This window comes from Anas platyrhynchos, chromosome 7 (assembly GCF_047663525.1).
Source record: "Anas platyrhynchos isolate ZD024472 breed Pekin duck chromosome 7, IASCAAS_PekinDuck_T2T, whole genome shotgun sequence".
Classification (NCBI taxonomy): Eukaryota; Metazoa; Chordata; class Aves; order Anseriformes; family Anatidae; genus Anas; species Anas platyrhynchos.
The window spans coordinates 5848352-5876227 of NC_092593.1; the positions used below are offsets into that span (position 1 = coordinate 5848352).

Sequence of the window (27876 nt, forward strand, 5' to 3'; positions counted from 1 at the left end):
ATTTTCTTCCTACCTCTTTCTTGTGTTGAAGCAGAAGAATAATCACTTTAGTCTTACAATGTTCTTGGTGATCTCTAAATATTACTAGTTGATGTAGCTGGTTTGTTGCTTTATGTGTGATTTTTTTAAGCTAAAACCATCTCTGAGCTGCTATAAAAATAATAGCTTTTGTGTTAGCTATAGCACATTTTCTGCAACAAAGACAGCAAAAGACAGCAAATCTAAGTCAGAGACTCATTGACTAAATATTTCACTTCTTGTTGTAAAAAAATGCTATGTTTATGTAGCATGTTTAAAAAATCGCAAAAATGATTCACTACTTAGTGATTATATGATTCTCAAAATCTTTCTGAAGTTTAGCTTTATTTCAGCTCAGTTGTAAAAACACTAGAACAATCTAATGTAGCGGGAGACACCTAATGAGGATTCCACTTGGTGATTTGCTGCAGTTTGGCAGCATTGTTTTATCTGACAGTGCTATGCCTCATTTCAGATGTTACTTTCTGTTGCACTTAGGATGTTCTTTGTAGGAACTTCCAACCAGAAATTCCTCAGTGAAGGAAGAACTTAACTTTAGATGTTCAAGTGGATTGGTAATATCATTGTCTATGGTTTCTGTTAGGTATCTAACACTTTCTGAGAAGAATCTTACTCTCTTGAACGTCTCTACAGAGAGTTTAGGCTCATCCACACTCATTTTGAATCAAGTTAAAATTCCAGATTATTTCTCATGAATTTGTAGGTTTTGTAAGGTGGCTCTCGTATTTTCCAAATGGAATAGATACAAGCACATTCATACTATTTAACATGTAAATAGTATGAATGTGCATACCTAGCTATGTCATTGGTTTTAGAAGAAAAAGAAATTTGAAAAAACTCATTTTATGCAAAAGCATAGTAGACAATCTTAAAAACAAAGTTCATTGTAATGAGCATAGAGATGACCTTCTATGAATGATGTCTGTTTTCTACTTCTTTTTTTTTTTTTTTTTTTACAGGAATACACGTAGGAAATGATTGTAAATACTGACATTTTAATTTTGCATTCTATTATGTCATTGTGCAGTTACTTTTATTTCTTGACTGTTCTTTTACTTTGTACTTAACCTTCTAATTTTATAGTCTTCTTTTTCCTGTCCTTTACTGGCAATTATTGCAATTGGGGAACCTTTTTTATATAAATAAAAATGCTGAAAACTCAGTTTGTATCAGTCATAAAACTAATGGCAAAGACAGGCCTGGTCTCATGGGAGTATAGGACCATGACATATGACACAGAATAATACACCTCAGTGGTCCACATTGATGAAGGATAGGTATTGGATGGTGTTTATTGTTAAAAGCCTTTTCTACCCCGCCTTTATTTTTTTTTCTCACTTTTTCCTCCTTTTCAAATTGCCTCAGGCAAGTGCAGATGTTTTTATAATGTATTCGACTTGTGTAATTTATGCATGCAGAAGGGTGAAAGAATCTCACTAAAGATGATGTACATTAAATAATTTTTGTTTTTGAACACTTTCACAGAATTCCCAACATGTGAACCATTAACTCAATTTATTTGCAAAAACGGAAGATGCATTAGCAGCAAATGGCTCTGTGATTCAGGCAAGTATCGAGTGTTCTTAACCTGAAATGAATAGGGTAGATCTTACTTTGGTATTCATTCTTTTTTTATGAGACTAATATTACCAGTTTGTCTTGCAACTGGTTCAGAGAATAAGTATAGTAGTTCTAAATCACTGACCCAATATAGAAAGCAGCAAAATTGAAGGAATATTCAGGAAACAGTGCAGTAGGATATGGTGATAGTTGCAAATAATGTATTATGTAAATTGAATTTTGATGCAATCTTCAATTATTTAAAAACAAAAGCAAAAACAAAATGTTGTTTATAAAAAGTATTTTCTACTTTCAGAAAACAAAGCTGTTCCAGGAACAAAATACGTAATTTGTGGGCAAGTTCCACTGTATAAACAGCAACAAAGAGGGAAGGTCAGGAAGACTTTATGATATAGTTACTTCTTTTGTCCTAAAGATAATATATCTGAATGACAGCTATTCACATGAATATTTTTCCAGAGCTTGTGATGTGGGAGGGATACCATGCCAGTTCTAACAACATTGGGTTGGTTCTTCATCCACCACATAATTTGATATTACTATAATTTTGTGAAGCTGACTGGAATTCATAGCTGTAAATGGACAAAATCCCCCAAATTATCACAGTTTGCTTGCTGAAATTCTGTGTAAGGAAACCCTTTGGTGTTTATCTAACATACTTATTTTTTTCCTCTCTTGGTGATCACAATCAAATTACAGGAACTGTCTTACGATTGTTGTAATGACTACAACGTTAAAGTAATGAGAAACTACATTTCACCCTTACTTACATGCTGCTATCTTTCTCTACCTCTCACTGTTGCAAGTGCATAGAAAAAAAAAAAAAAAAAGCAATACTATTACAAATAATTGTTGACATCAGACTTTCATTTTGACTTATATACAGTTCTATGCTTGCTTGCTTAGACATGTATTTAACTGTCTAACTTAAGGAATCACTGAGAATAAAACTAAATTGTTTCATTTGGGAGCATCTGTAGTTACGTGCCTAAAGAAATGAAGAAAATCTACAGCCCCCTAACACTTCACTGGTATCTGTGACTGAATAGCTAAGTGTGAATAAGTGTAAGGGGCTTAGACTATCCAAACTGACAGAGGGGCAAGAGACAGAGTTAAGGAACTACATGTTCCTGCACACGTAGGCCTTGCAGAGATCTTGACAGGCTAGAAGGCTGGGCAGTCATCAACTGCATGAAGTTCTGCAAGAGAAAGTTCCAGATTCTGCACCTCAGAAGGGGCAACCCTGGCTGCACGTACAAGCTGGGGGACTGGCGGCTGGAGAGCAGCCCTATGGAAGAGGATCTAGGGGTTCTGGTGGATGGCAAGTTAAAGAAGAGTCAACAGCATGCCATGACAGCCAAAATGGTCAACCTTATCTTGGGGTTCGCTGGTGTGGCCTCCCCTCACATACTGTGTGCAGTTTTGGGCACCACAGCATAAAAAGGACATAAAACTAGTAGAGTACGTCCAAATGAGGGCTGTGAAAACAGTGAAGGGTTTAGAGGTGAAGCTCGGTATGTCTGTATGAGGAGCAGCTGAGGTCCCTTGGTTTGTTCAGCCAGAGCAGAGCAGGCTGAGGGGAGGCCTCATGGCGGCCTGCAGCTCCCTCACAAGGGGAGCGGAGGGGCAGGCGCTGAGCTCTGCTCTCTGGGGACAGCGACAGGACCCGAGGGAACGGCATGGAGCTGGGACAGGGGAGGGGCAGGCTGGGGGATAGGGGAAGGTTCTGCACCCAGACAGGGTTGTTGGGCCCTGAACAAGCTCCCCTGGAAAGTGGTCATGTCACTGAGCCTGCTAAAGTTCAAGAAGCATTTGTACAACACTCTCAGATATAGGGTCTGATTTTTGGGTAGTCCTCTGTGGAATCAGAAGTTGGACTTGATGATCTTTATTGGTGTCTTCCAACTCAAGATATTCTCTAATTCTGTGTATTAGAAATAAGTTTACTGTACTCTTGTGGGGAGTTAACAAACAGACTATTTTATTTACTACACTTTATTTTTTCTCACTTTTCAGAAATAGTTTATTTCTCCTGACATCTTTTACTCAGATTTTGTATCTTTTAAAATTAAAAAAAAATAAAAATTAATATTTGCAGATGATGACTGTGGCGATGGAAGTGATGAACTGGGCTGTATTCATTCATGTTCTGCTGATCAGTTCAGGTGCTATAACGGCAGATGTATCCCAAGCCATTGGGCATGCGATGGTGACAATGACTGTGGAGACTTTAGTGATGAAACAAAAACAAACTGCACCAAGGAAGGTAGCTATTTTCTTCTTCCCGTATTTTATTACTGGTAAATACAGAGAATGTATTATTATACATTCAAAGGATTGAATTTACATTTTGATTTTTTTTTTTTTTGAATTTACATTCAAACAAAGGACCCTAGTTAGGCTACATACTGTGTTTTTCTTGTATTTCCAATAGCAATGAAGCAGTGAAGAAGTCCCTAACTAGCAATAAACACACTACAAATTATGGCGTTAAGTTTTGCTATATTGCTGACAGTCATAGTGAATTTAAATATCATCTTACCACATTTAAAAGTCTACTTTTAGTATGATTTGTAGGAGACATCTCTGTACTTTTCTGGGATAACTCATGGTCTTTATCTTTTCTTTCCTTGCTCACATAGTTGCCAAACTTCCATTTAACTGTTTGAAGATGTCAGTCTTACTCCCCACCCCCATACACTTAAGTGAAATGAGGAATTTGCCCATTTATTAGAGAAAAATAAATAAACTTTGTACCTGTTATTCCCTGTAGAAATCTGCATTTTATTTGTAAACAGAAATATTTAACATAGTTTTAAGGTAGAGAAGAGGAAGTGGGAAAAGTGTAAGAGTGGCAAATGGGAAGGGACAGTTTACATCATTGCATTGTCTTACACGTTTTATAATTTAAGGGGAAGTTACTTTCTAGAATATCCTTGGAACACAGCACAGGAAGCAATTTGGTTAGTTTTACAACAAGCTTTGAATATTTCAGATGCAATATGATAATACAGAAGGATACTACAGAAGAAGAATGCATTAAAAAATAAAATAAAACCCTATGCCAAAAGAAGTTTCATTGTTTTACTTTACTGAACTATGATAAACATGATGTTTGTCTTTTTAACAGAGGTGCATGCTACCTAGATAAGGAGCCAATAAGGAACATTTCTTAAGCTGCTGTTTACATTTTCTGTGTTTTTTTTTGTTTGTTTGTTTGTTTGTTTGTTTTGTTTTGTTGTTTTGTGTGTGTATGTGTGTGTTCTTTTTTTGGTTGGTTTTTGTTTTATGTAGTAACTCATTTCTGTGCTACTCCAATATTAATTTCTGATAGTATTGCTGAAGCATAGAAATGTTTTAACAAACTACAGTCACCATCAAATGTCATACTTTGTGTATATTTGGGTGGGGAGGGAAGGGGACCATGCTTGTGGCAAAGGATAAACTGATAAAAAGAAGCTAATATATTTTTCTCTCATAGTTTTCTATTATAGTGATCAATCATAGAGATTTTCCCACAACAAAATAATTGTACTTGATTTTATTGGTCCTTTTGATGTACCTGCATTCTATCTCCAGACCTCATACAAACAGATGGATTAGCAGGATGTTGTACATAAGTTCTTAATTTTTATGTATTTGAAAATGTATTATTATTTATGTGTATTAAAATAACTGATCTGGTACTATTCATTTGCCTCTCTTGTTCACTCCCATCTCTTTTTATACAATACCACATTACATTGGGACTTAAGTCACTCTCTGAAATAGGTGTTTTCATTTTTCTAAGAAACTCCCTCTCCTGGAAGATGCAATGGGAAGGAATTTCAATGCAGTCCTGATGGGAATTGTGTTCCTGAGTTGTGGCGCTGTGATGGAGAAAAGGACTGTGAAGATGGTAGTGATGAAAAAGGCTGTAATGGAACCATACGGCTGTGTGATGAAAAAACAAAGTTCTCCTGCAAGAGTACAGGTATATATTCACAAATATGTTTTGCTCTCACTTATACTGTGTTTGTGTTTCTGCATGTGACTTGGTCATAAATGTACTATGTGAATAGTGGTTTTAGTGTTTAATGCTACTGAGGTTACGCATACCAGAATAGCATGAATATGCTTCCCTAATCTGTTTTCTGATTTATGATATAAAATGGATGGTTTTTGAGATTATGTAAAGCTGCGACTGTTCTCTTGATAGTACGTTAAAACAAATATATAAATGTAGCGTTTAAAAATGATTTAAATTCCAAGTATTTTATTCCATTTTCCGTCTTCAGCACTACAAGTGATTTCATTGAAATTATATAAAGTAATTAGTTAGAAGACTTCAAAGAATTAGAACTACAGCATTGGAAATTATAATGACAACGTTGAAAGAAAAATGTATTCACCGAGAATGCTTAATATCTAGTCTTGCTCTTTGCTTTAAAAATCTGAAAAGAATATGACTAGCTACTGTTTACATTAGGATATTTTGCAAAATCATACTTAAAAGGAATATGAAATGTATATAGGTTGTAATTGTATTAATCATTTTTTCAATTTATTTCAAAGCTTAATGAAATATTGGCGGTAAAGTAACTTTTAAAAACAAAATTTAAATTGAGATATATATAATTAGTAGTAATTGTAGCTGCCATTAGTAATGGAAAGAAGAGCATGTCCTAGTGTCTGTGTTATAGCTGAGCATGATAAATGTTGCAAATTAGTTATGTGAACTCTGACTAAGAGTATTTGCAAATGTGTATGGATATAGTAAAATACTTATTCAAATCTACAGTATGAACAGAGTCGAGTTTTAATAATTTTTTAATACTTCAGGATGTCTTAGAAAAGCTTGGTTGCTTGCTGCTACTTGGCTTTTAAAGTTACAGAAATCATAACATCTGAATAAATATGAAAATAAAAAATATGAAATACAGAATTTTGTGTAAACTAAATAAATTGCTTCCTTTAGTATTCTTACAGTTTCCATAACTATGTATTTAAGTATTAAAACAAACATACAAACAAACCAAACTTCAATAAGTAAAAAAGGATTATTTTCTTTTAACAGAATAGTCTTTTCCCTAAAATAGGCTGATGAGAACCCTGAAAGAAGAAAGGCACTTCCTTATGAAGTATAATATCTTTTTTTCTGAAGCTAGAATGGGGAAAAGTTTTCGAACTATTCTTCCTCATTATACGTTTAACCATGTTTATAATCATGTGCAATGAGTGCAATGTCTCAGTCAGTTTGTCGTATGGAGGATGAAATGTGGATTCTCTGGCAGCGAAAAATTTATTTTCATCAAACATTTGCTGAATTTAAGGATATATGGCTTTCATTTATAGGAAAACTTGATCATGCTTGGTAGTGGTGTGGAACCATCACTATTGGAATCAGTTCTGACAGTTCTATCAATAACTTTTTTTTTCATTGTTTTCCTTCCACCAGTCCTGGAAGGAGCAAAATTGCTGTTCCAGAGGAGAAATGTTAGTAATGCTTTGTAACAAGAAGCTGCAAAATCAAATTTTTATTTAGTTACTTTTCAATTTAATTCTGGATGGTGGGACAAATGAATATTAATGGTGTTATGAGAAATAGTTTATGTCATAATCCTTTCATGATTCTCTCAGGTTTCAGAACGTCATTTTCTCTGTGGATTATTTTAAAGAAATTATAATGTCTAGCTCTTCACACTTGTCAGAATCGTTCATACTAAGAGAAGTGGGCTAATTTTTCCCTTATATACTGCTAGGTGGTAGCATCCAATTTACTAATTCAAAATATAATAGGTCTGCTTCAAAAGAAAGGTCAATTAATCTGTTAATTTACATTAACGGATTTCAGATTGGCATTTCTCATTTTTGCTGGAACATCACGCAATTGTTTGTGGAGATGTGATAAACAAAGTTAGAGTTATGAGCAGCAGTAGTGTAGGAGGTACATTAACTACCTTAGATTAACTGCTGTTGGGCTGCTTCTAGTCCACTTTCTGCTTTTAAATTAAATTAGACTACTTCTAAGTTAGTTTAGGCTAAATTAGATTAAGCTAAGATTAAACTAACTATTCTAAATTCAGATTCTGTCCTACAATTTTTTACAGGTATGTAAAAACCTCAACTGAGATTTATGTACTGCAAAAATCTAAACTTTTTATTCTGTTTCCTACTTGCAGATTGGACCAAAACTAAAATCTGTGCAATCTCACTTAAAAATTGCTCTAATGATAGTAGTATTCAAGTACTTCTTTGAAGACAAATGTAAGAAAGTCATGAATACTTCAGTTTAGTAATCAATATATCTGAACTGTATTGTACATTTTTCATGCTTAGGGCTTTTTGTATTTTGTTGAAGAAGCAGTTAATTCTGTAGCTTACCATTTTTAATGCTATCCTGTGGGCTATCATTTTGTACATTTTTTTCCCCATGTGTTAATAATACACCAGAGGAAAAAAAATGAAGGAAGAAGTAAGATTTATTTGAGTGGGAAAATAAGGTATGTACACAAAGAGGAAGTAACCAGTTGGTGATCATTACAGTGATGTTGGAAGAGGAGGACAACAGTAAATAATACTGCCTGAATACGGAATATAAGAGTCAAAATGGAAGATTGTGATATGGGATGAGTAGATGAGAAAAATTTTCTTTTGTCTCATCCAGGAGATATTTATAAGCATCTGCTTTGAACAAAAAGCTTTTAAATAGCAGAAATTAGTTTAAGGAATTAGTTTAAGAAAGTCTCGAGTGTGTACTACAAAGCAAGTAAGATCATTGACTGACTGGCATAGTTGCTGCATTTTGTTGAACATGTAAGATTAGAACATATGCGTTTTTGAGTGAATGAGTTTGGGTCCATTCCATAGGTTAGGAAGGCATTACAGCTTTCAGCAGTTAGGAGCAACACTAAGAGGAAAATGAATGCAATTAACTGTCCATCAAAGCATCTTTCCTACAGTTTAATAGATCATCAGTCCAAAAACTCCCTGGGTTCGGTAGACTGACAAAGACTGAATGGTGTGTAAAAAGTTAATTCTCTGTTGTACTTGCTAACAGTTGTATAAAACGGGGGAAGAAAAAAAGCTGGAGAAGCATTTGGATGAGTCTTTTACCCATAGTTCTTGCTTCAGAACTTCTGATGTACTACTTTACATTTATTTTTTCTGTATTACGCTAAAGAGGTATGGCAAAGAAAAGATATCCATTCAGGCAATTAACTTATGATAGAATTTTACAGAAATGGTTTCTAGAAACCAAAAATGTAAGATTCAGTAAGGGGCAGTAAAGCAAAAATAATTGAGTGAATTTGAAGTAATGATTTCAAGAGAGTCATAATATTTCATTAGGTCTGTCTCTTTAGAATTTTGTCAAAGATTAATTCCTTGTAAGTATATTCTACTTAAGAACATGTCATAGCTGTCATAGTGGTAGCTAAATCATTTAGTTTAAAATATATCTTCATTAAGGTAAGAGAAAGGTAGGCAAACTGATTAACTCTGTAAACATTTGTATGTATAAAAGATTAAAGAAAAAAAAAATAAGAAAGAAAAACAGATTGCTTCTCTACTAGAAGCAACATCAATTTACTTTGGGACCTGGCATTTGCTTGGTATTCATGTCTTCCATTAGCTTTCATTCTACTGCTGTGTTAGAATAATATATAAAATCAATGTTCATTTCAAGATAATAATGAATATAGGCATTTTTTGAAGCAATTTTGATTGCATTTGAGAATAGACAGTGTACATGTTACGTGTACAGCTTTATTTCCTTGTGTCTGTTCATTCCTATCTTTTTTGGATATTTGGGACTTGGACACCTTGGTAGGGTGTTTGGGACTTTGACCATTACTGAAAAAGTGGAAAGTTTTTCATTCTAATTGACATCTCTCCCTGTTTAAATTTTCATGTGATTTTTTTGTACTGGTAAAATTATGTTCTGTTGTTTGAAACTACATTCTTTGTACAGTGATCCTGAAATTTCAATTCTTTTTGTTGCTCACCGAAAGTGAAAGCAGCTTTGTGGGATGCTGCAGAAACATATTTTTTCTTTGTTCTTTTACCAACGTATTGTATCATTCTGTGAAGATGGTACCTCTGCCACTGAAAGAAGATGAGAACAAACAGGAACCATTATTTTCATCTTAAGCTAAGCAGCAAACAATTCTTTTAAAAAAAAAAAAATCAGCTACTGTGTTATGGCAGATAGTAGAATGACAGTTAGGGATGGGTACTATATTTTGTAGACAGCTCTACAGAATCTCTTTCAAGGTGTTTTTATATGGGACAATGTCATGTGTAACACAGAGTAACTGATGGCCTGTAGTGGACCAGGCACTGGGGTGCATTTAATGGGATGAGAATTTTATTCTAGCTGATTATTTCACTCGCTTGCTTCCCCCACAATGTCATATTCAGTCTCAATTTTCTGTTGGAGAGATGGTTGCCAAACTGGGAAGTCTGAACAAAAATTCACGTTAGTTCATGCTATACAGCAGTTTGCATTTACCAGTCTTGCATTTAAGTCTTGATCATCACCAGCCATTAGCTGGACATCCACAGGCATTGTTCTCAGTTGTTTCCATGCTTCCAGGATCTTCCTTCCCATTCCAGACAGCCTCTCGAAGTAGTTTATAGGCAGAAGCACAGTGCAAGATCAGATTCTTAATCAGTTCTATTTGACGTCCCCATATTAATTGGAAAAATAAGTCCGTATCAAATTTGTTCAGTCCAGGTGTTACCAAAATTTAAAACCAGCTTTTTTTCTGGTTGTAGCTAGCAAGTAACAAGCTTATGCTTGAGTTCAAAAATACAGTTTGGGACATGACTATGCGCATGTGCACACATATATACACTGGTATGTACATACATACATTCACTGTCTGTTATTCTTTACCTGTTACAAACCCTGGCTTCAGTGATTCTAGGTTAATACCTGTATGTTTTTTTAAGATCATTACCACATTCTCAGTCAAAAGGTTGTCTTGCATCTCTAAATATGTGGTCAGCACAGAGGTGTTTTTTTTTTTTTTTTTTGTTGTTGTTGTTGTTTTGTTGTTGTTGTTTTTTTCCTTTTAAAGACTGAAAGAAATGATCTGAACACTGCTTTGGTAATACTAAAATCTTGTCAGATGTTTCATCTGTTACAGTTATTCTGTGTAATAGATAATAATTTCTCTGTCGTGTTCTGGGAATGTATTGTTTATACTTCCTAGAAAGATTTTGTTCCCCAAACCCACATAAATAGAATGTTATATCTTGAAACATTGCTCCTATGGAAGGCTGTTGGAGTAGAAGATAAATGAGGAGAGAAGAAGAAAAGCTGAAGTAAAAAAAAAAAATATATATATATATATATATATAATAATAATAAAAACCAGTACTATTTCGAATATTTAACTGACATTATGCAGATATGTCCTGACTGTAAGCATTTATATTCAGCACAGAAAAAGTCAGGGTTGATCCTGTGTAATGTTACTGACTTTTTTTTTTTTTTTTTTTTTTTTTTTCCAAAGCTTGCTTCCAGTCTGATTTCCTGTGTTTATTTTGTGTCTTTTTTCTCCAAGGGAGATGCATTAGCAAAGCGTGGCTATGTGATGGCGATATTGATTGTGAGGATCAGTCTGATGAGGATAATTGCGAGGGCTATATGTGTGGACCACCAAAATATCCTTGTGCTAATGATACCTCCATCTGCCTACAGCCTGAGAAGCTCTGCAATGGGAGAAGAGATTGTCCTGATGGATCTGATGAAGGCGATCTTTGTGGTATTTGCTTTAGACACATTTTCCTGATTCCTTGATGCTGTCTGTCATAATATTTTCTTTCAAACAAAAGTTCTCATGTTAATCTTACTGAAAATTTATCACAGTAGCCTGTGTGAGGATTTTTTATTTATTTATTTATTTTAATTTAAATCATGCTGTTCTTCTCCTTGATCTTTTTTTTTTTTTTTTTTTTTTTTTCAAATATGGGGAAACATAGCTGCATAGGTAAGTCTTTCATTTTCTGGAGGTAAACAACTTAAGGGGCTCTGCTATAAATGAAAGCACTGAACCTAATGTGCAGTTCTCTCAAATTACAAAAGCTTGAGTTGATGGAATCCTGTCAGTAGCTGTATAGGAGATCATGAAGAAATGTATTAGGATGGCTAGAAGGCATTAACATTTCTCTTTGATGGTAACATCATTTCAAGATGCTCTCAAGCATTTTCACTCTCTAGAATCAGTCTTCACCAGGAGATCCTTCAATGGGCTGTGCTGAGTCACCTTAATTGTTTAGCGTAGCTGAGTGAGTTCACTGGCTGGGCAAAAGCTGCTGGAGAAGGCAGAGATTTACATTGTCTTGCTCTGTTGGTTTGCAGACTGTGCTGTTAGAGGGATTGTTAAATTCACTGTGCCTCTGGAATATGTTAAAATTGTGTGGTAGCCCCGAATTTTCCATACTGTCACCTGTTAGTGCATCATTTAAAATCCAGGTGAAAGAATATATAGTGTAAGATAATTTATATCATTTCTGTGCTGTTGCTTTATCTGAACAATCATCTTTCTACTAGTAGTAGACAATTATGGCATCTATATCCTGTTGGACACAATATAGGGCCCAGCTTGTCTTTTAACAATTGTTACAACTTCTAGATGGTGTGCTAGTCAACAACAGGCATTTTAGCTTTTGTTTATTATTTAGTTTTAAAACAAACCCAAGCATAAGGTGAAGGATATATTCAGGATGTATGGTTTGTCAGGCTGCACCTTCACATGTTAGATATTTTAAAGAGCTTGATCCTTTTTTTTTTTGTCTTTAAAAAAAAAAAGAAATCTGAACATAGGACTATAAGAAGAAAGTCATTTTTATTGCTTTTTTTTGTTTGTTTAGAAAACTGTTTTATAAATCTTATCACAAGTGAACAGGGCTTTCAAAAACTTGGTAGAATCAAACAAAATAACTAAAGACAAAAATAGATTAAAAAATAAAAGTGAAGCCTCGATTCCAGTGCAAAAATGGACCAGTTTGGCACTGCCATTGATTCTGTGATTATCAGTAGTACTATGAGGTAAGGAGTAATTCTAGTGTTTTGCTTTTTTTGCTTCAGAGATCACAGAATTTCTTACAGACCACTGTACACAACTGCCATGCTTTAAATTCAGATTCTTTAAAGGTTTCACAAATCACCACCAATCCGTTTAGGAGAGCTTTGCAGATCATCAGTTATGTGCATAATATAATGTGAGAGCATTGACACAGATGATACAGAAAAAGTACTCTCTGGTAGTTGTTAATGGAAGAGAAGGATAAATAAATCCTTATTTGTTTTTGTTTATGTATTTAATTCTTTCTTGTACATGTTTCTTTGACAACTAGTCATTTATGATATAGATACCCAATGACTAAGAGCTGAACCCCTCCCAAACCCAGAAGTTCCAAGTATTTCGAGGCAAGGGAAGTACTTGGGAGTACTTTAATGTATGTGTGTTTATTTCTCTATACATCACCCTGGGGCTAATTCTGTATGGACACTCTGTTTCTTTAGTGAAAGAAATAATATGCGTGAAAGTCTGTGAAGATGAGTGTGTATGTGTATGTATATGTATTGTACATCTGTCATGCTAAAATCTTGAAAGGTTGCAGGAAAGCTACAATGCTGAATACTTAAAAATTACATGTAGATCATTTTAAAAATAAATATACAAAGCTGTTTAGCAGATTTAAAATTCAGTTTGCTTTTCTTAGAGGCTTTTCGTATGTTTTAGTAGACCCGGTGTCTTTAAGAATTATACAATATAACTGATGTCCCTTGCAGTCTTTAATACTTTATTTTTTCCATGTTATTTCAGATGAATGTTCACTTAATAATGGTGGATGTAGCCATCAGTGTTCTGTGGTTCCTGGAGGAAGAATTGTGTGTTCCTGCCCTTCAGGATTCAGTCTTAGTATAGACAACAAAACTTGTGAAATCATGGATTATTGTACCAAACACCTTAAGTGTAGTCAAGTATGTGAACAGCATAAAAATACTGTCAAGTGCTCATGTTATGAAGGCTGGAAGCTCAGTAAGGATGGAGAAAATTGCATTAGTACCGGTAAGTTGAATTCAGTTCACTGTTCCAGACATTAATAGCTGTTATGTCCATTTAGTGGTAGGTTTTTGTTTGTTCGTTTTTTCACCATTTTTTAATATTAAGTATAGGTTTGGACTGTGAAAATCTAGGGCTGATAGGAATCTAAAAAACTCATCAACGGTGACACTGTTCGTGATGCAGGATGAAGGAATAATACAGTATTAGTTCTTTATAAAACATCCCATGGGGAGTTGTATTATAGCAGCGGAATTGTATTTATGTTTATGTATGTGTACAAATATAAATATATATAAGGAATATAGGGTATTTTCTATTTATTTTCAATAAAATTATCAGTCTGTGACATCTTGGTATTGATTGGTTAAGTGAAGTAAAAGATCAGTCTTCTAATAGGTAAATAAAAACAATTAACTTCAACAGAGTGCCTTGTCTTATTACATACAGACTCCCCTTGCAATCTTGAAGTGTTGCAAGAGTATTAGAAGGTTATCCTGTTTTGAACTCAACAGTTTCAAAAAGCCAACATCTTTAGCAATTATTACTTCTTCTGTTTTAAATAACACATATGTGAACAAAAGAATTCACCATGTTCCAGTTTGTTTATCACTTGGAGAACATACAAAGAAAAATGAGTAGAATATTTAGAGAGTCAAAGAACTTTGACTAAGATTGCAGAAAACATACTTTGAGTTCTTTTACTAGCTTGCTTTTGCAGAAAGAGGCAGTCCTCCTGCCATGACTCCGCTCCCCACTTTCAAGTTATGCTGTTTCTATTATTTTGCAGTGGTTTTCTGCCAGTAGCAAGACACAGTAAATGACAGCCCGTAGTGAATTTGCATACTGGGTTTTGTTTAAGAACTGTGAGATTAGAATTTTTGCTGTACTTGATCATTGCAATCACTCACCCTCCTTCCAGCATTACATTTGCTAGGTCTCAACCTGCTTTTCCAGAAGAGGGATCACTGCTGGTTTAGGAGAATGAGATTTAAAAATTAGTTTATTCATCGTTGAGTTGCTGGTCTCGAGCATTACTGGTCAGAGTCCTTGGGCATCCCTTAGAATATCTCTCCATGCATCCCTCTGTTCTCCAGAAGCTTTCCCAATTTTCAGGATATTTATGACACTGTTTTACTCCTTTTTGATTCTTCTTGATCAGTCTTTATTTTAAAGAAATCTTTAAATCTTTATTTTAGTACCGCCATTTCTGAGCATTCAAAAAACCACACATTCTTACTGGATTCTACAAAAAAAAAAAAAAAAAAAAAGGATTAAAAATGTTATAAAATGACGTAATCATTGTAGAGGAATGTTTGAAATTAACTTTAAATTAAACCAAATTATCAGTATTTGAAAACTAAGGGAAAAATAAAAATTAGAAAAAGAAAAAATGAAATAGACTCACTTGTGCTGGAAAGTAAGAAAATTGAGACAGAGTAAGGCTTCTCAGCTTCTCTTAGGGCCATGCGATATTTCTGTTTAATATTTAGTTGTGTTAGCAGGAATATAAAGTTACAAATTGACTTTTGACATCTTATTAATGAATTTAATATTAAATATATGATTTGAGACTGGGCATGTCAGCTGGTGTAAAGAAAGATGATACATTTCTTTAAAGGTATAAAGATTATATTCTAATGCCATCAAAACAGCAACAAAATTATTCTGTATTAAAAGTGTCATATACTTTTACAATTAATAATAAAGTCTTGACCCCTTTTAGTTTCTTTCATTTAAGGGTATGGTAAATACTCCAAAGGATACAACCTCTGATACATTAGTTGCTGACTGTGTGAAGAGCACTTTAGTAAACTAGTCAAGTGAGCCCAATTTTGGTCTCATCTGTGCATTTTTAAGTCTCAAAATGTCCATACAATTTATATCTCTGTGCATGAGTTCTTACAAAAACATAAAACAAAGGCTTATAGTTGTCTACTACAACTAGAGTTGCAAGTGATTTTGTGAAGGTCAACAGTCCCCAGTAATGTCCAAAGTCTTCAATATTGCCAGTTGATATGAAGTAAGTCTTAGAATAGCCATATTTGTTTGTAAATGCCTTAAACTCGGAGTATAAGTGTATTATGTTAGAGCAGTAACCAATAATCATTCATCTAGGAGAAAAAATGTTCAGAAGAAAATTATTACCTTGCCCTTAGCTACATTATTTTTCTTGTTATCTAAAACAGCATTTTCCTATATATAGACAAGCAGTTCTGTAGTACACAGCAGTAACATGTAACATTAGTATGCAGCACTTCATTTTTTCAAGACACTTTACAAAATATTTGGCTGAGTGTCCATCAAAAATCTAATGGGGATAATAATAGACTGAAAATCCAGCAATTATTATGATCCCACCCCCCCTTTTTTTTTACATGGCATATCAAAATCGAAAAGTCTGTTTGCCAGAGGAATCTAATGAATAACCGGGGTAATAGAATGAGTTATAGAAAAATAAGTAAAGAGAAATATTAATTTGAGCATTTTTTTAAGGTTCTCTATTAATGTCTCTTGCAATGCCGTTCTCTTCCATTCCCCTGTTTTCTCTTATTTCTGCATATGTTCTCTTCAGTTCTTGAGGGCTTTAAGTGCTGTAGTGTTTTTCCCCTTCAGAGTTTCTTCGTTTTCCATATTTCATGTTTTCAACTAGTTTGCTTTTACTGTTCTGACATGTACCATTACATTACTGACTTCCCGAAGAATAAATGTTTCATTCACTTTTAGAATTGTATCGATTGAACTAAAAGTATGCTATAGGGCTTCATTATTCAAATAGAAAGTCAATATAAATTATATATTTCCATACACTTCTTCCTACTTTCTGTTGGAACATCCTTCAAAATAAGTTGTGCTGATATATTGCACTTGAACTCTTTTAGATGTTAATAGGAAGGAAAAAACTGTTCTTGAAAGATATTTAAATTTCATTTTTATGTTCCACCTTTCAGAACTTCGTATAATAAAAGTTTGATGAACTCAGAAACATGTAGTATAGATTTCATTAAAAAGTGACTCTTAGCCTTTCCTAAGCTGTAGAAACTCTACTATGTGTATTTTTATTGTATTACTAGATAAATACTTGGAAAAGAGGATGAATGTCTGTGTTCTTGATCTGTTTAAGCTGTTTTTAAATTCCATTTTGTTAAAATTTCCAGATAGCTTTCAATATTAAAAATGGCGGGGCAGGGGGAAGACAAAGGATGGTCCGGTCCTTTTTAAGCAATGTAAAACTTCTTATATATATATATATTATTTATTTTTTTTTTCTAAATTCTTTACAAAGTTACCATTTTCTTTTGAGGTAAATTTCACAAAGCATTGTGAAGTTGCTTGCTTATCCTACTGTTCTTACAGTAAGATTCAAGGAAACAATAGGCATTTATTTGGGAAACAAATGTTTCAGTTCACATTTTTCTCAAAACTTTCAAGTTAAAACCACTGGAAAAGGTGAGGCATTAATCTTTCTATACTGTGTTTTTAAGTGTGTTATTCATGCAATTCTCTTCTACCAGAATTTTTTCTTCCATCTGTTGGTGCAGATTGTGCTTCATCTTTATATCATGTATTTCATATACTTACTCTATATGATAAAAAAGCTTGGTGCATTCATGAAATCAGTAGTTACAGAAATATATGGTTTTTGTCTACTGTATTGCTATCAATGACCATTCTTAAAAGGAAAAAGAAAAATGAGATCAGGAAAGAAGAGAATCAAGATCCATTTCATTGAATTCATCCAAGGAAAGAGTGCGTGAAAATACGTGTAATTAATTGGTAAAATACAGAGTATTTGCTCTCAATTTTATAATTCACTGAAATTTAGCTCATTCATATTTATAAAATTATGACATTGGAAAGAACATCAAACACAATAGGATGCTGCTATTGTTTATCTGCTTTCAAAGACCTTCAAGACACCTTCAATGGTGAACTCCCAGTTTCACAGAGGTGGTACGTTTCAGTGCCACACTCTCCCTTAAGATTTCTTTCTGGCTTTTCTTAGTCATCTTGCTCCAGTTTAAGCCTTTAATCCTTGGCCCACTTGTTATTTATATGGAAAACAAGATTTTTCCCATTTCCATATTATCAGCCTCTTAAGTCTTTGAAGATTTTTATGTACTTCCACTCATCATCTTACTCTGTTCCTTTTTAGACTAAGCAGTCCCAGTTCGTTCTTTCTTTTTCTGCAGGTCATGCTTTCTAAACCTATTAAAATGCTTGCTAATTTGCTCTTAAATTCCTGTAGTTGATTCACATTCTTTAAGAGTCACATTCTTTAAGAGTCATGCTCAGAACAGGATACAGTATTGTAGATTGCCTCTAAAGCTTAGGGGCATATATTAGCATATCTTAAAGATTTATATCATATTTATTTCATATGCAACCCTTGTGATGACCATATTTATAGTGCCATGCCATTGCTGATCTAGGTTCAGCTTGATAATTTCCTAGATTCTTCCCTACTGGTCTGGAATCCCATCAATTACATAATTTTATGCAGCTTATTATTCAAGCTTTATGCACCTTGAATGGTACTTAATAGACACATAGTTACTGGGGGTTGGTAAAATTTGGGACCACTCCAATAGTACAGACAACTGTGATTGGTTGTTATGTCATGTAAAGCAGAATGATGGCTGGACTTGATCTCACAACTCACTAGCCAGGCTTCTAGTCAAAAGCAAAGGTATTCTTGTAACTTGCTAAAGGGTTCTTTGGTTTTCAGGTCTCACCTTGTTTGTGCTCAGGCTCTCATTTTATGGTCTTTTACTTTCAAGTTATAATCATTAGTGCTAGCCATTTGTCTGTATTTAAATATCCTTGTCATAGAGGAACCTGAGTAAAACTGGTTTCTGCCTACTATGACTTTTTTCTGGAGAAATTTTTAATCTGCAATCCTTGTCTCGTATTTGTCACAGTGTGTATATATATATATATATATATAGTACTTAGAATGTAAATCAACATTGCACAACATATATATATATATGTTGAATTACATTCTAAGTACTATATGTTAAATTTCATAAGATCGCATTGAACTCTAACCTTTTCATCATTGTATCTGATGATTTGCACATTACATTATTTAGTTTGAGGTAGACTTCCCCTAGTTGAATGGAAAAGCCACCAAGGGAGCACATATTCGTTTTTTTGTTTGTTTGTTTGTTTGTTTTTTCAGTTGTGGTGCTTGTTACTGAGAAACATAGAAGAAACTACTGCTGTTTTATATCATGTGTCTTCTTATGCATTGGAGTTGCCTAAAACACAGGTTGTTATTAGCCTGTGGTTTCTTGCATAACAGCTGCCAATTTATCAGAAATTGAGGAGTGCCCTTAAGCTGTTTCTCAGGTTCAGATCACTGAAACTTGTGAAATGGCTACTAACATTAGTGATACTGTTCTTCATTAAATTATTCAACCACAGCACAGCTTTGAAAAATTGTCTTTGCAGAAAGCTAGCCATTGCTTTAACAAACACAAGGACCATTTGTAAAGGCCAAGGCAGATTATGACCAAGTACATCAGCAGAAACATAGCTCTAGAGAGATACCTACTCTTTCAACTTAAAAAAAAAAAAAAAAAAAAAAAAAATGTACACTTGTATTGCATTCTAGGAGAAATAACTGCAAAAGAAAAAGAAAACCACTTTCTGGTGACTCAGTGTGAAAAACTTTGTTTATTAATGTGGATATATTGAATTTATTGGAAAGTTTACAGAGATCCATTTTTGTCTTTTGTTTGTTTGTATTATTAACAATGCTACTTGTTTGAAAAAGCTTTCACAAATTAGAACTGTGTAAGAAGTATAATACAAAATCAATTTTATAGCATGGTTGACCTAAACAGAAAGCTTCTATATGTATTTACATGGGTAGTGATATAAGATTACATGCACAACTCTAGCATTATTTGAATGCCAAAAAAAGGGAGAACTTTAACGGTAGGTGGGTTTGGTGATGGGGTATACCAGTAAGTACATAAAAAAATTTCCTTGCTTGGTAGTTTACGGTGAGTTTTTTTTTAGGCACTTCAATTTAAAAAAAAAAAAAAAAAGTTATATATATCATTATATATGTCAAATGTTTTCAGCTAACTGGCTTTGGAACAATGTATAATTTAATGGATTAATATTTTCTGAAGCTTTTGAGAAAACAGATTTTAATTTTGATAACTTGAGTCTTTTAAAAGATCTTATGTAACTATTTTTGGTGGAGCTATATGGTTCAATAGTTGAATTTGATATTTCTGATTTTAATGCTTTAGTGTCTGTAGTTGTGATCAAAGATAATATTAGAATGGAGAAGTGGAAAGTCTGAAAGGACTAAAAAATATAAAATACATTCAAAGGCTCTCCATAAGAAAGTTAATTGTTTTAATCAACTGTTTCTCTTGATAAAATACTCTGCTGTTCTTATTCCAATTGTAATTTATAGTAATATATAACAATCTCTTCTCTATCATTCTTTTGAAATGTATAATCTTCTGCTTCCAGATCCATTTGAGGCTTTCATAATTTTTTCTATTCGACATGAGATCAGAAAAATTGATCTTCACAAGCGTGACTACAGCCTCTTGGTTCCTGGTTTAAGAAATACAATAGCACTCGATTTTCATTTCAGTCAGAGTTTACTGTACTGGACAGATGTGGTAGAAGACAAAATTTACAGAGGCAAGCTTTCTGATACTGGAGGTATGAACTTAATCTTTAATTTCTTGATAGTCAAAACAACTGCAGTTACAGGTTGTTGGACCTCCTAAATTGTAACTGAGCTACCACCTTTCACACAAACAGAATCTTTGATGGCATTCTGCCTTTAAAAGGGTGTGTATCTAGATTGGTGTATTACTAGAAAAAAAATTTGTTATAAAAGTTTCCTTTTGCAATACACTGTAGGGAGGGAGGAAACTGGCAACCTCAAAGGGCTGATATTTCTTCCTGATCCAATGCGTTCAATATCTTTTTTTTTTTTTTTCTTTTCTAATTGTTTGCAGTTTAGCTTCCCCATATTAAAAAAGTACAAGAAATGTACTGTGGGGCATCAAGCACCTGTCTACAAATTTTGTTCCAGTGTTTGATTACCCTCACAGTAAACAATTTTTTCTTAATGTCCAGTCTGAATCTCCCCTGGAGCAGCTTTGTGCCATTCCTGTGTGTTCTGTCATTGGTTATCAGGAAGAACAGACCAGAAGAGACCTCTGCACTTCCCCACCTTAGGAAGTTGTAGAGAGCAATGAGATGTCTGATAAAAATGCAAGAATTTATCAGATGTCTGATAAATGATCAGGTTTCACTAGGTGAAAGTTTCATAGCATTCAGAAAGAGTTGTTCTTTTCTCTGGCAACATAATTACGGCCAATAACTCAATAGAATTTAATAATATATTTAAAAGTGTTTATACATAATATTCTCAGTTAAACTATTTATTCAGGTGCTTTCACTCCTGTGTGAGCTAACTGATAGAAGTATCTAAAATTTGCTGTTATAACAGTTCACATATGCACTCATGCTTACATTCTCCGACATAGTTTCTTTTTCCTCTTAGTAGATGGTGTTTGTGGGTATGTTTATATCCATGGGTGCAGACTAGGACAGAAGTAGCCTACAGGGCTAAGTATGTGAAGATAGCCAAAGACTTGCCACTTTCCATTAATGTTTGTGGTGTTTGTATGAAACTAGTAAGTTAGACTGTTGTCATCACATTGTGTTGCAATCACACTGTATCAAAGGCCAGGTGACTTCTCTGCTGTATTAAATATATATATATATATATGTATATATATAAATAACACTGCACTCTCCTGGAATTCCTGAGGGCTAACAAAATGCTTCTGTAGTTACTGTTTGTGCAGAATCACTTGCAGATCCAAAGACAGTTTATGGTGGGAAAGAGATCTTTGTAAACAGCATGATTGTACTTGTGAATTAAAAAAAGTTATTTTTTCTTGTAGAGCTTTCAAACTGTGTAGTCCAAACAGGGTTCTCCCTGCTTTTTCTGTCTTCATCATAATCTTTCAGTTTTCTCTTTTTCTGATTGACAAGAAAGTTAAAGAGCTGCATGAAGTTTTGTTTGGTATACCTAGTCAGTTGGAGACAGAGCACAAGTATGTCCTTCACAGATACTGTAAAAGAGATCCCTGCTATTAGGGCACAAGAATGTCTGCTGTGTGACTCCATGTGAGCTCTGGCCTTCACTGAAATTTTCAGGGTTTTATTTGTTAAACTGTCAAAGAATTAAAAATTTCAATTAATGTAGAATGAAATTTATTTATATACTGCCAGAAATGTACTTATTTATACCTGTCTATCCCATTTCCAAAGAAAAAATGTCACATGGAATGAAAGAGCACTGTCATCCATTGGATTAATCAAGAGCTCACTCCAAGAGCATGAATCTCTCTCTCTCTCTTTCTCTCTTTTAAGGTGTTAGTGCCATTGAAGTGGTAGTACAACATGGCCTGGCCACACCTGAAGGTCTTACTGTAGACTGGATTGCAGGAAATATATACTGGATAGACAGTAATTTGGACCAAATAGAAGTTGCAAAACTAGATGGTACTTTGCGAACAACATTAATAGCAGGAGCTATGGAACATCCAAGGGCTATTGCTTTGGATCCCAGATACGGGTAATTATAAAAAAACAAAATAAAACACTTTTTCATGTTGCAAAATATTAAAAAAAAAAAAAAAAAAAAAAAAGGTTTAAATATGAAATAATTTGACTTCCTTTTTGCTGTAAGTTATAGAACCTAACTTGTTTGTAATAATGTCTGAAACAGTATTTTGAATGAAATACCATCTGTTACAGCGTGTTCTGCCCCAATGAAAAGGGTTAAGAAAAGGTAACTCAGGAGATACTATTTGTTGACAAAATACTTCTCTTGCTGAGTGATTGTTTCATTTAATTTTGTAGTGAAGATGATAATAACTGGAGCCTGTGGTCAGTTAATGGACAGATTTAAATATTGCCAAGATAATTTATCTGACTTTGATATTTGTGTGACTATAAAAACATAGTTTAGATGACTGAGGTCAAGGAGGGTAAATCCTACCTTTTTTGTTTTGTTCTTATCTTTGAAATTGAAATAATGTTTGCGAACTTGCTAGTAAGCTTATTTACAGAATGCATAGCTTATCTTAAACAGAACTTTAAAAAGTGACATACTATTGGCAGAAGAAATGGCAGATAAATTGTTCAAATTAAATCACTGAGGGAAAACAAACAAACGAGCAAACAAACCCACCACCAAATCACCAATCTTCCTGAAAATTAAGGCTTAAATATGTCTTTTGGAAAACTAGAGGAATTTGTATACTACATTTCATTAGAAGTAGTGAAAGAATACAATCTTTGAACACACATAGGAATAGCTCTTCATTCTTTTCACAAGTAAATTTGAATACAGAAACACTGATAATTTAAAGTAGCTGTTTGTTTTAGGATTGCACAAATGCTGTAGCTCAGTGGAAGCGTGGCTGCCACAGCTTCATGTCTTCAATTCCAACCAGTATTTTGACTGAGCATGTGCTCTCAGTCCATGCATACACACATACACAACATACGTAAACATACATACATATACACATGTACATGCATACATATACATATATGTATACATGTATGTATATATACATATGTATATGTCTATGCATACATATACACGTAGATGAACAAAGGCAAAAACATTCAGCACAGACATGAACAGCACCAGTAATCTTGTCCTAGTAGGTATATATACACAACATGCATGCAGAGTAGAGGACCCAACTAGGAAAGGAGATAGAAATATCACTTAGCAGGAAGACAAGAACAAGAGGTGCAGAATATGGTCAGTCAAGAGGACTGAGCAGCAGCCCATTTGCATGTGACTGGCCCATTTATACCCTCACAAAATATTTCAATATACTATGTACTAGTATTCACAGGCACTAAATGGAAAGTCACATTTATTTCATTTTAAAAATGTGGGTGACTGAATCTTTTTTCCAACTAATTTGTCATTGAGCCATTTAAATTCTTTCACATGCTTCAAAGATGTTCTTATATTTGTTTTCCTTGTGTCTCACCAGAATTCTGTTTTGGACAGACTGGGATGCAAATTTTCCTCGCATTGAATCTGCTTCTATGAGTGGAGCAGAAAGAAAGATCATATATAAAGATATGGATACTGGAGCCTGGCCTAATGGCCTTACAGTAGATCACTTTGAAAAAAGAATAGTATGGACAGATGCCAGGTAAAATGATACCAGAACTCTTGGTTATCTGTTTATAAATCCTTATTCTTACATACAAAAATGTGAGATACGTTGTAAGTGGAATGTAGATATGTACATTCTGAACATAAAGAGTCTTGTGTGTGAATGTAGTTTATGGACATTCCTCTCGTTGAATTATTATTATACATAATTACTTTGTCAGTCAGCAATTTGTCCTTAGCAGTCTTTGGTGCATAGACATTGACTATGGGAGTGTGTCAATGTATGACTGTAAGGGAGTACATTTGATGCATTCAGTGAATGAACAGTGTAAGTATAAGGTCTTAATACATTTTGCACCAATTTCATAATGACTGTATAATTTTTTAATTAGTATTATTCTTATGTAATCTTAAATTTGGGTTTACTTTCTAGATCAGATGCTATTTACTCTGCATTATATGATGGAACCAGCATGATAGAAATTATACGGGGTCATGAATATCTTTCTCACCCTTTCGCTGTTTCCTTGTATGGGAGTGAAGTGTACTGGACAGATTGGCGGACCAATACACTTGCAAAAGCCAATAAATGGACTGGCCAGAATGTCAGTGTAATACAAAAAACAAGTGCTCAACCATTTGATCTTCAGATATATCACCCAAGTCGTCAACCACAAGGTGAGTATTTATAGAACACTTAATTATTATTTATATGAGGGGAACAAAGTACTCTTTTATATACTATTATCTGTATATGGATTTGCCTTGAACTGACTGTTTTTACTTAAATGTCATGTTCATCACTAGTGTTCCTTAGGTAGTAACAGAATCTTTATTCAGGCAAGAACTAACGTGAGATCAGTGTCTGTGAATGCTGCCCATGTGAACTCTTGCTCTTGATCTATTAAAAATATAGTGCAGAACAACATACATGTATATTTAAAAAGCTTTAAATGTAATGTGTTGTTTTTTTTTGTAACTGAAGTAACTATAACTAGTCTGTCAAAAGCAAACATAACAATATTAGCTGTCATGCTTCTTTCTAAAGGAAGATTATTTTTTCTGTAAAATAAACTGTGTGCAACTTCCAGTAGTAAATATTGTTTTAGTGTTACAATTTTCTTAATTTGGCACTCACTTCTCTATCTCTACTAGCTTCTCAGTCCCACTGTTCATACTTAGGACTACATAATTTACATTCCACCAGCAGAGAATACCATTTATAGGTGCAGTTAAATCTTGCCCCTAAACAGATGCTTTTCCAAAGCATGTCCTATTCACTTAACAACTTTTATCTTTAAATAACATTAACAACTTCCAATTTCAAATTACAATAGTTATGTTTTAGTGAAAGTTTTAGGTCAACCTTCTGGAGGCATCAGTTCAGAGCTGACAATGTCAGGTAACATGAAAACATTATTTTTGGTTTGGGTAACAATCAAAACTGAAAGGAAGTTCACCTTAATTAAATAATATAAAATTCTTTAATTATTTCTTGTTACATTATTTTGTAACTTCCCAATTTCATCTGTATATAACTTACCTCTCAATATGCATACATACCATTTTTACTTTATACTAGCTTTTATAGCATAACACCTAATTATACCAGAACACTGCTGTACAATCATGCCAAGGCTTTGTCATTAGAGATAAATGTAATCTGGACAGTTTTAAGTTTTGAGATGAGTAAAATTCAGTCTTGAGTTATAGTAGCTAAATATGCAGCTACTATTGGATTGTCTGATTTAGGGAAATATTCCTTTTAATTCCTGGTGAAAAATGGAAGACTCTGCTAGTAACAAAACCAATAATTAGAACCAAATTAATTATAGAAGGACATTTTTGGAAGATGAGGTAGTAGTTGAAGTAGTAATGAAGGGATATAATAAGATGCTGAGCAGAAGGAAGTGTTCTTTAGTAAATATCTTCAGTATTTTGTTGAAAGTATACTTGGAGATCAGTATCCCAGTAGAATCCCCATGTAAAATGAAGAACTAAGTAAAGTGATGTTTCAATACAGATATAGCTGCGTGTATAAGCCAATGTTTAAAATATATCTAAAGTTATAAAATCATGTATACAACAGGCAGACAATATTATGATGTTGTTGATGGCTTTGAAACCCATACCTGGAAAGAGATACGTTAGAGTATTGATCAAAAAGAGATCTGAACTGAGAACTGCTTAATCACAGCTGGAGTGCCAGCTTTTTAAAGATAGTCCAACTCTTCTATATAGCTTTCCTATACAACTGTAGCACTACTGTTTTATTAGTTGTATAAGCCAGTGGAGGGAAGAATTAGTTTATGTAATCTTTTTAATATATTTTTATATCAATTTCTCATGGATTATTTCTAAACAACAAAACAGATCATCCAAAAGAAAGCAAGTCATGCTTAATGAATGAAGTGAGTTGCCATGTTATTAATTATACACATGTTTAAGTTTACTGCAGTAACTATTCCTCTGCTGTGGTCTTAGTCTCATGTATCCCATTAGCTGTTAATTCTTCCCTGGTAACTTCATTGTCTCTAATTCTCTGTCTTTAACCTGTCTTTGACTTTTGATATGTTATTTAGTCAAAATAGGCAGATAAAGATTAAGGATTATATAAAGGATAAAGATTATATAAAGTGTGAATAATATGTTTTACAGCTATTACATCTATAATAATGCATAATTAATATGCAAATATATACTTAAATGTATATATATTTGTACAAATGTGTACTTCCCATATGTACATTTGCATTCCCATATGTACATTTTTTTCTCCTATTTTTGTAGCTTTGAGTTCAATGTTCCATTCTGACATGCTTGAGATAACACCAGTGGCATTATCTATTAATACATCCAGTTTTGTTATTTATGGCCATATCTAGGCCATATTTACGTATAACTACATAGCTGTAGCTTCTACCTATGAAAGCTCTTGCAATGTGGTTTGGAAAACACTGATGCTGCAAAAATCAATTGGGCATGCATGCGTTTTTATTGTGAAGCATTAGAAAGTACAGTGACTTAATTTGTATGTGAATATAGGAAAATAAAAAATGCCACTGGAGTGTAAGCACATGAGTCAAAAAATGTTCTGTAATCTCTTGTTTAATTTCAACTCTTGTTCCAAAAAGTTGATGGTAATAGAAAACAGTGTAAAATTTGTATCATGTTATGTCCATTCTGTCCAATACCTTCAAATGTGTGGAATAAATAAGCATCTCTGTAGATCACTTTCAAGTAAGGCTTTTTGCCATTTTCTATAATTAGTCACTTTTTCCAGTTTGGTGTTTGAGGACCTGTGTTCTATATTCAGTGTTTTCACAGTAGCAGAAGAGTCCCCATTAGACTTTTCTTACTGTTAGAAAAAACAACTAAATTCTGTTTCAGTTTGGACCAGTGCCAGGCAACTTCGTGGGAGATGATCTTTCTTTAGAGAGAGACTGTAGCCTAGGGAGATGATAGTCCATTGTCACAGATATCTTGGCCTAAGGGAAGGTATAAGACAAGTTTTCAGCCATAGTTTGCTAGCATCAAGAAGTTTCAACATCAAGTTGTGTAATTTTAGCTTTGATTTTTATGATGCATAAAATACCAAATTCAATTTATGATTGGCCATCTGGGTTTACTTTAAATAATTTTCCTTCCTTCCTTCCTTCGACTTTGTAGCAACTGTGCAGTAAAACAAAATAATGCACAGTTTCAAATTCCAAAATGAAATTAACATTACGTTTTTATGGGAAAATGTCAAAATAAATACAGCATAGAAAGACAAGCAGTTTCTAGTCTCAGATCCATAGGTATGTATCTGGGTCACCTATATGGGTGAAAGGTTATTAGTTTTTTTTTTTTAAGATCATGTTTCTTATTTTGATTGAAATAAAGTACAGCAGAGCTAAATAAATTACTGTAGCATAAAGCTAAAAGTATTTCAGTTAATCTAGGACAGGTGCTGGTTTAAGGTAATAAAGTTTTAGTGAGATATTTGTATGG

The 27876-nt window shown here is 33.7% G+C and overlaps 1 protein-coding gene across 1 annotated transcript in view; it reads left to right on the forward strand.

The window, feature by feature from the left end:
- Positions 1–27876, forward strand: part of LRP1B (LDL receptor related protein 1B) — a 669075-nt gene that overhangs the window by 448374 nt on the left and 192825 nt on the right. The window contains exons 19-27 of the mRNA XM_038182072.2: positions 1525–1605; positions 3719–3886; positions 5411–5593; positions 11172–11372; positions 13440–13685; positions 20178–20375; positions 22107–22311; positions 23756–23920; positions 24317–24561. Coding sequence (XP_038038000.2) covers positions 1525–1605; positions 3719–3886; positions 5411–5593; positions 11172–11372; positions 13440–13685; positions 20178–20375; positions 22107–22311; positions 23756–23920; positions 24317–24561 — 1692 coding nt within the window. The remainder of the gene's footprint in view (positions 1–1524; positions 1606–3718; positions 3887–5410; positions 5594–11171; positions 11373–13439; positions 13686–20177; positions 20376–22106; positions 22312–23755; positions 23921–24316; positions 24562–27876) is intronic.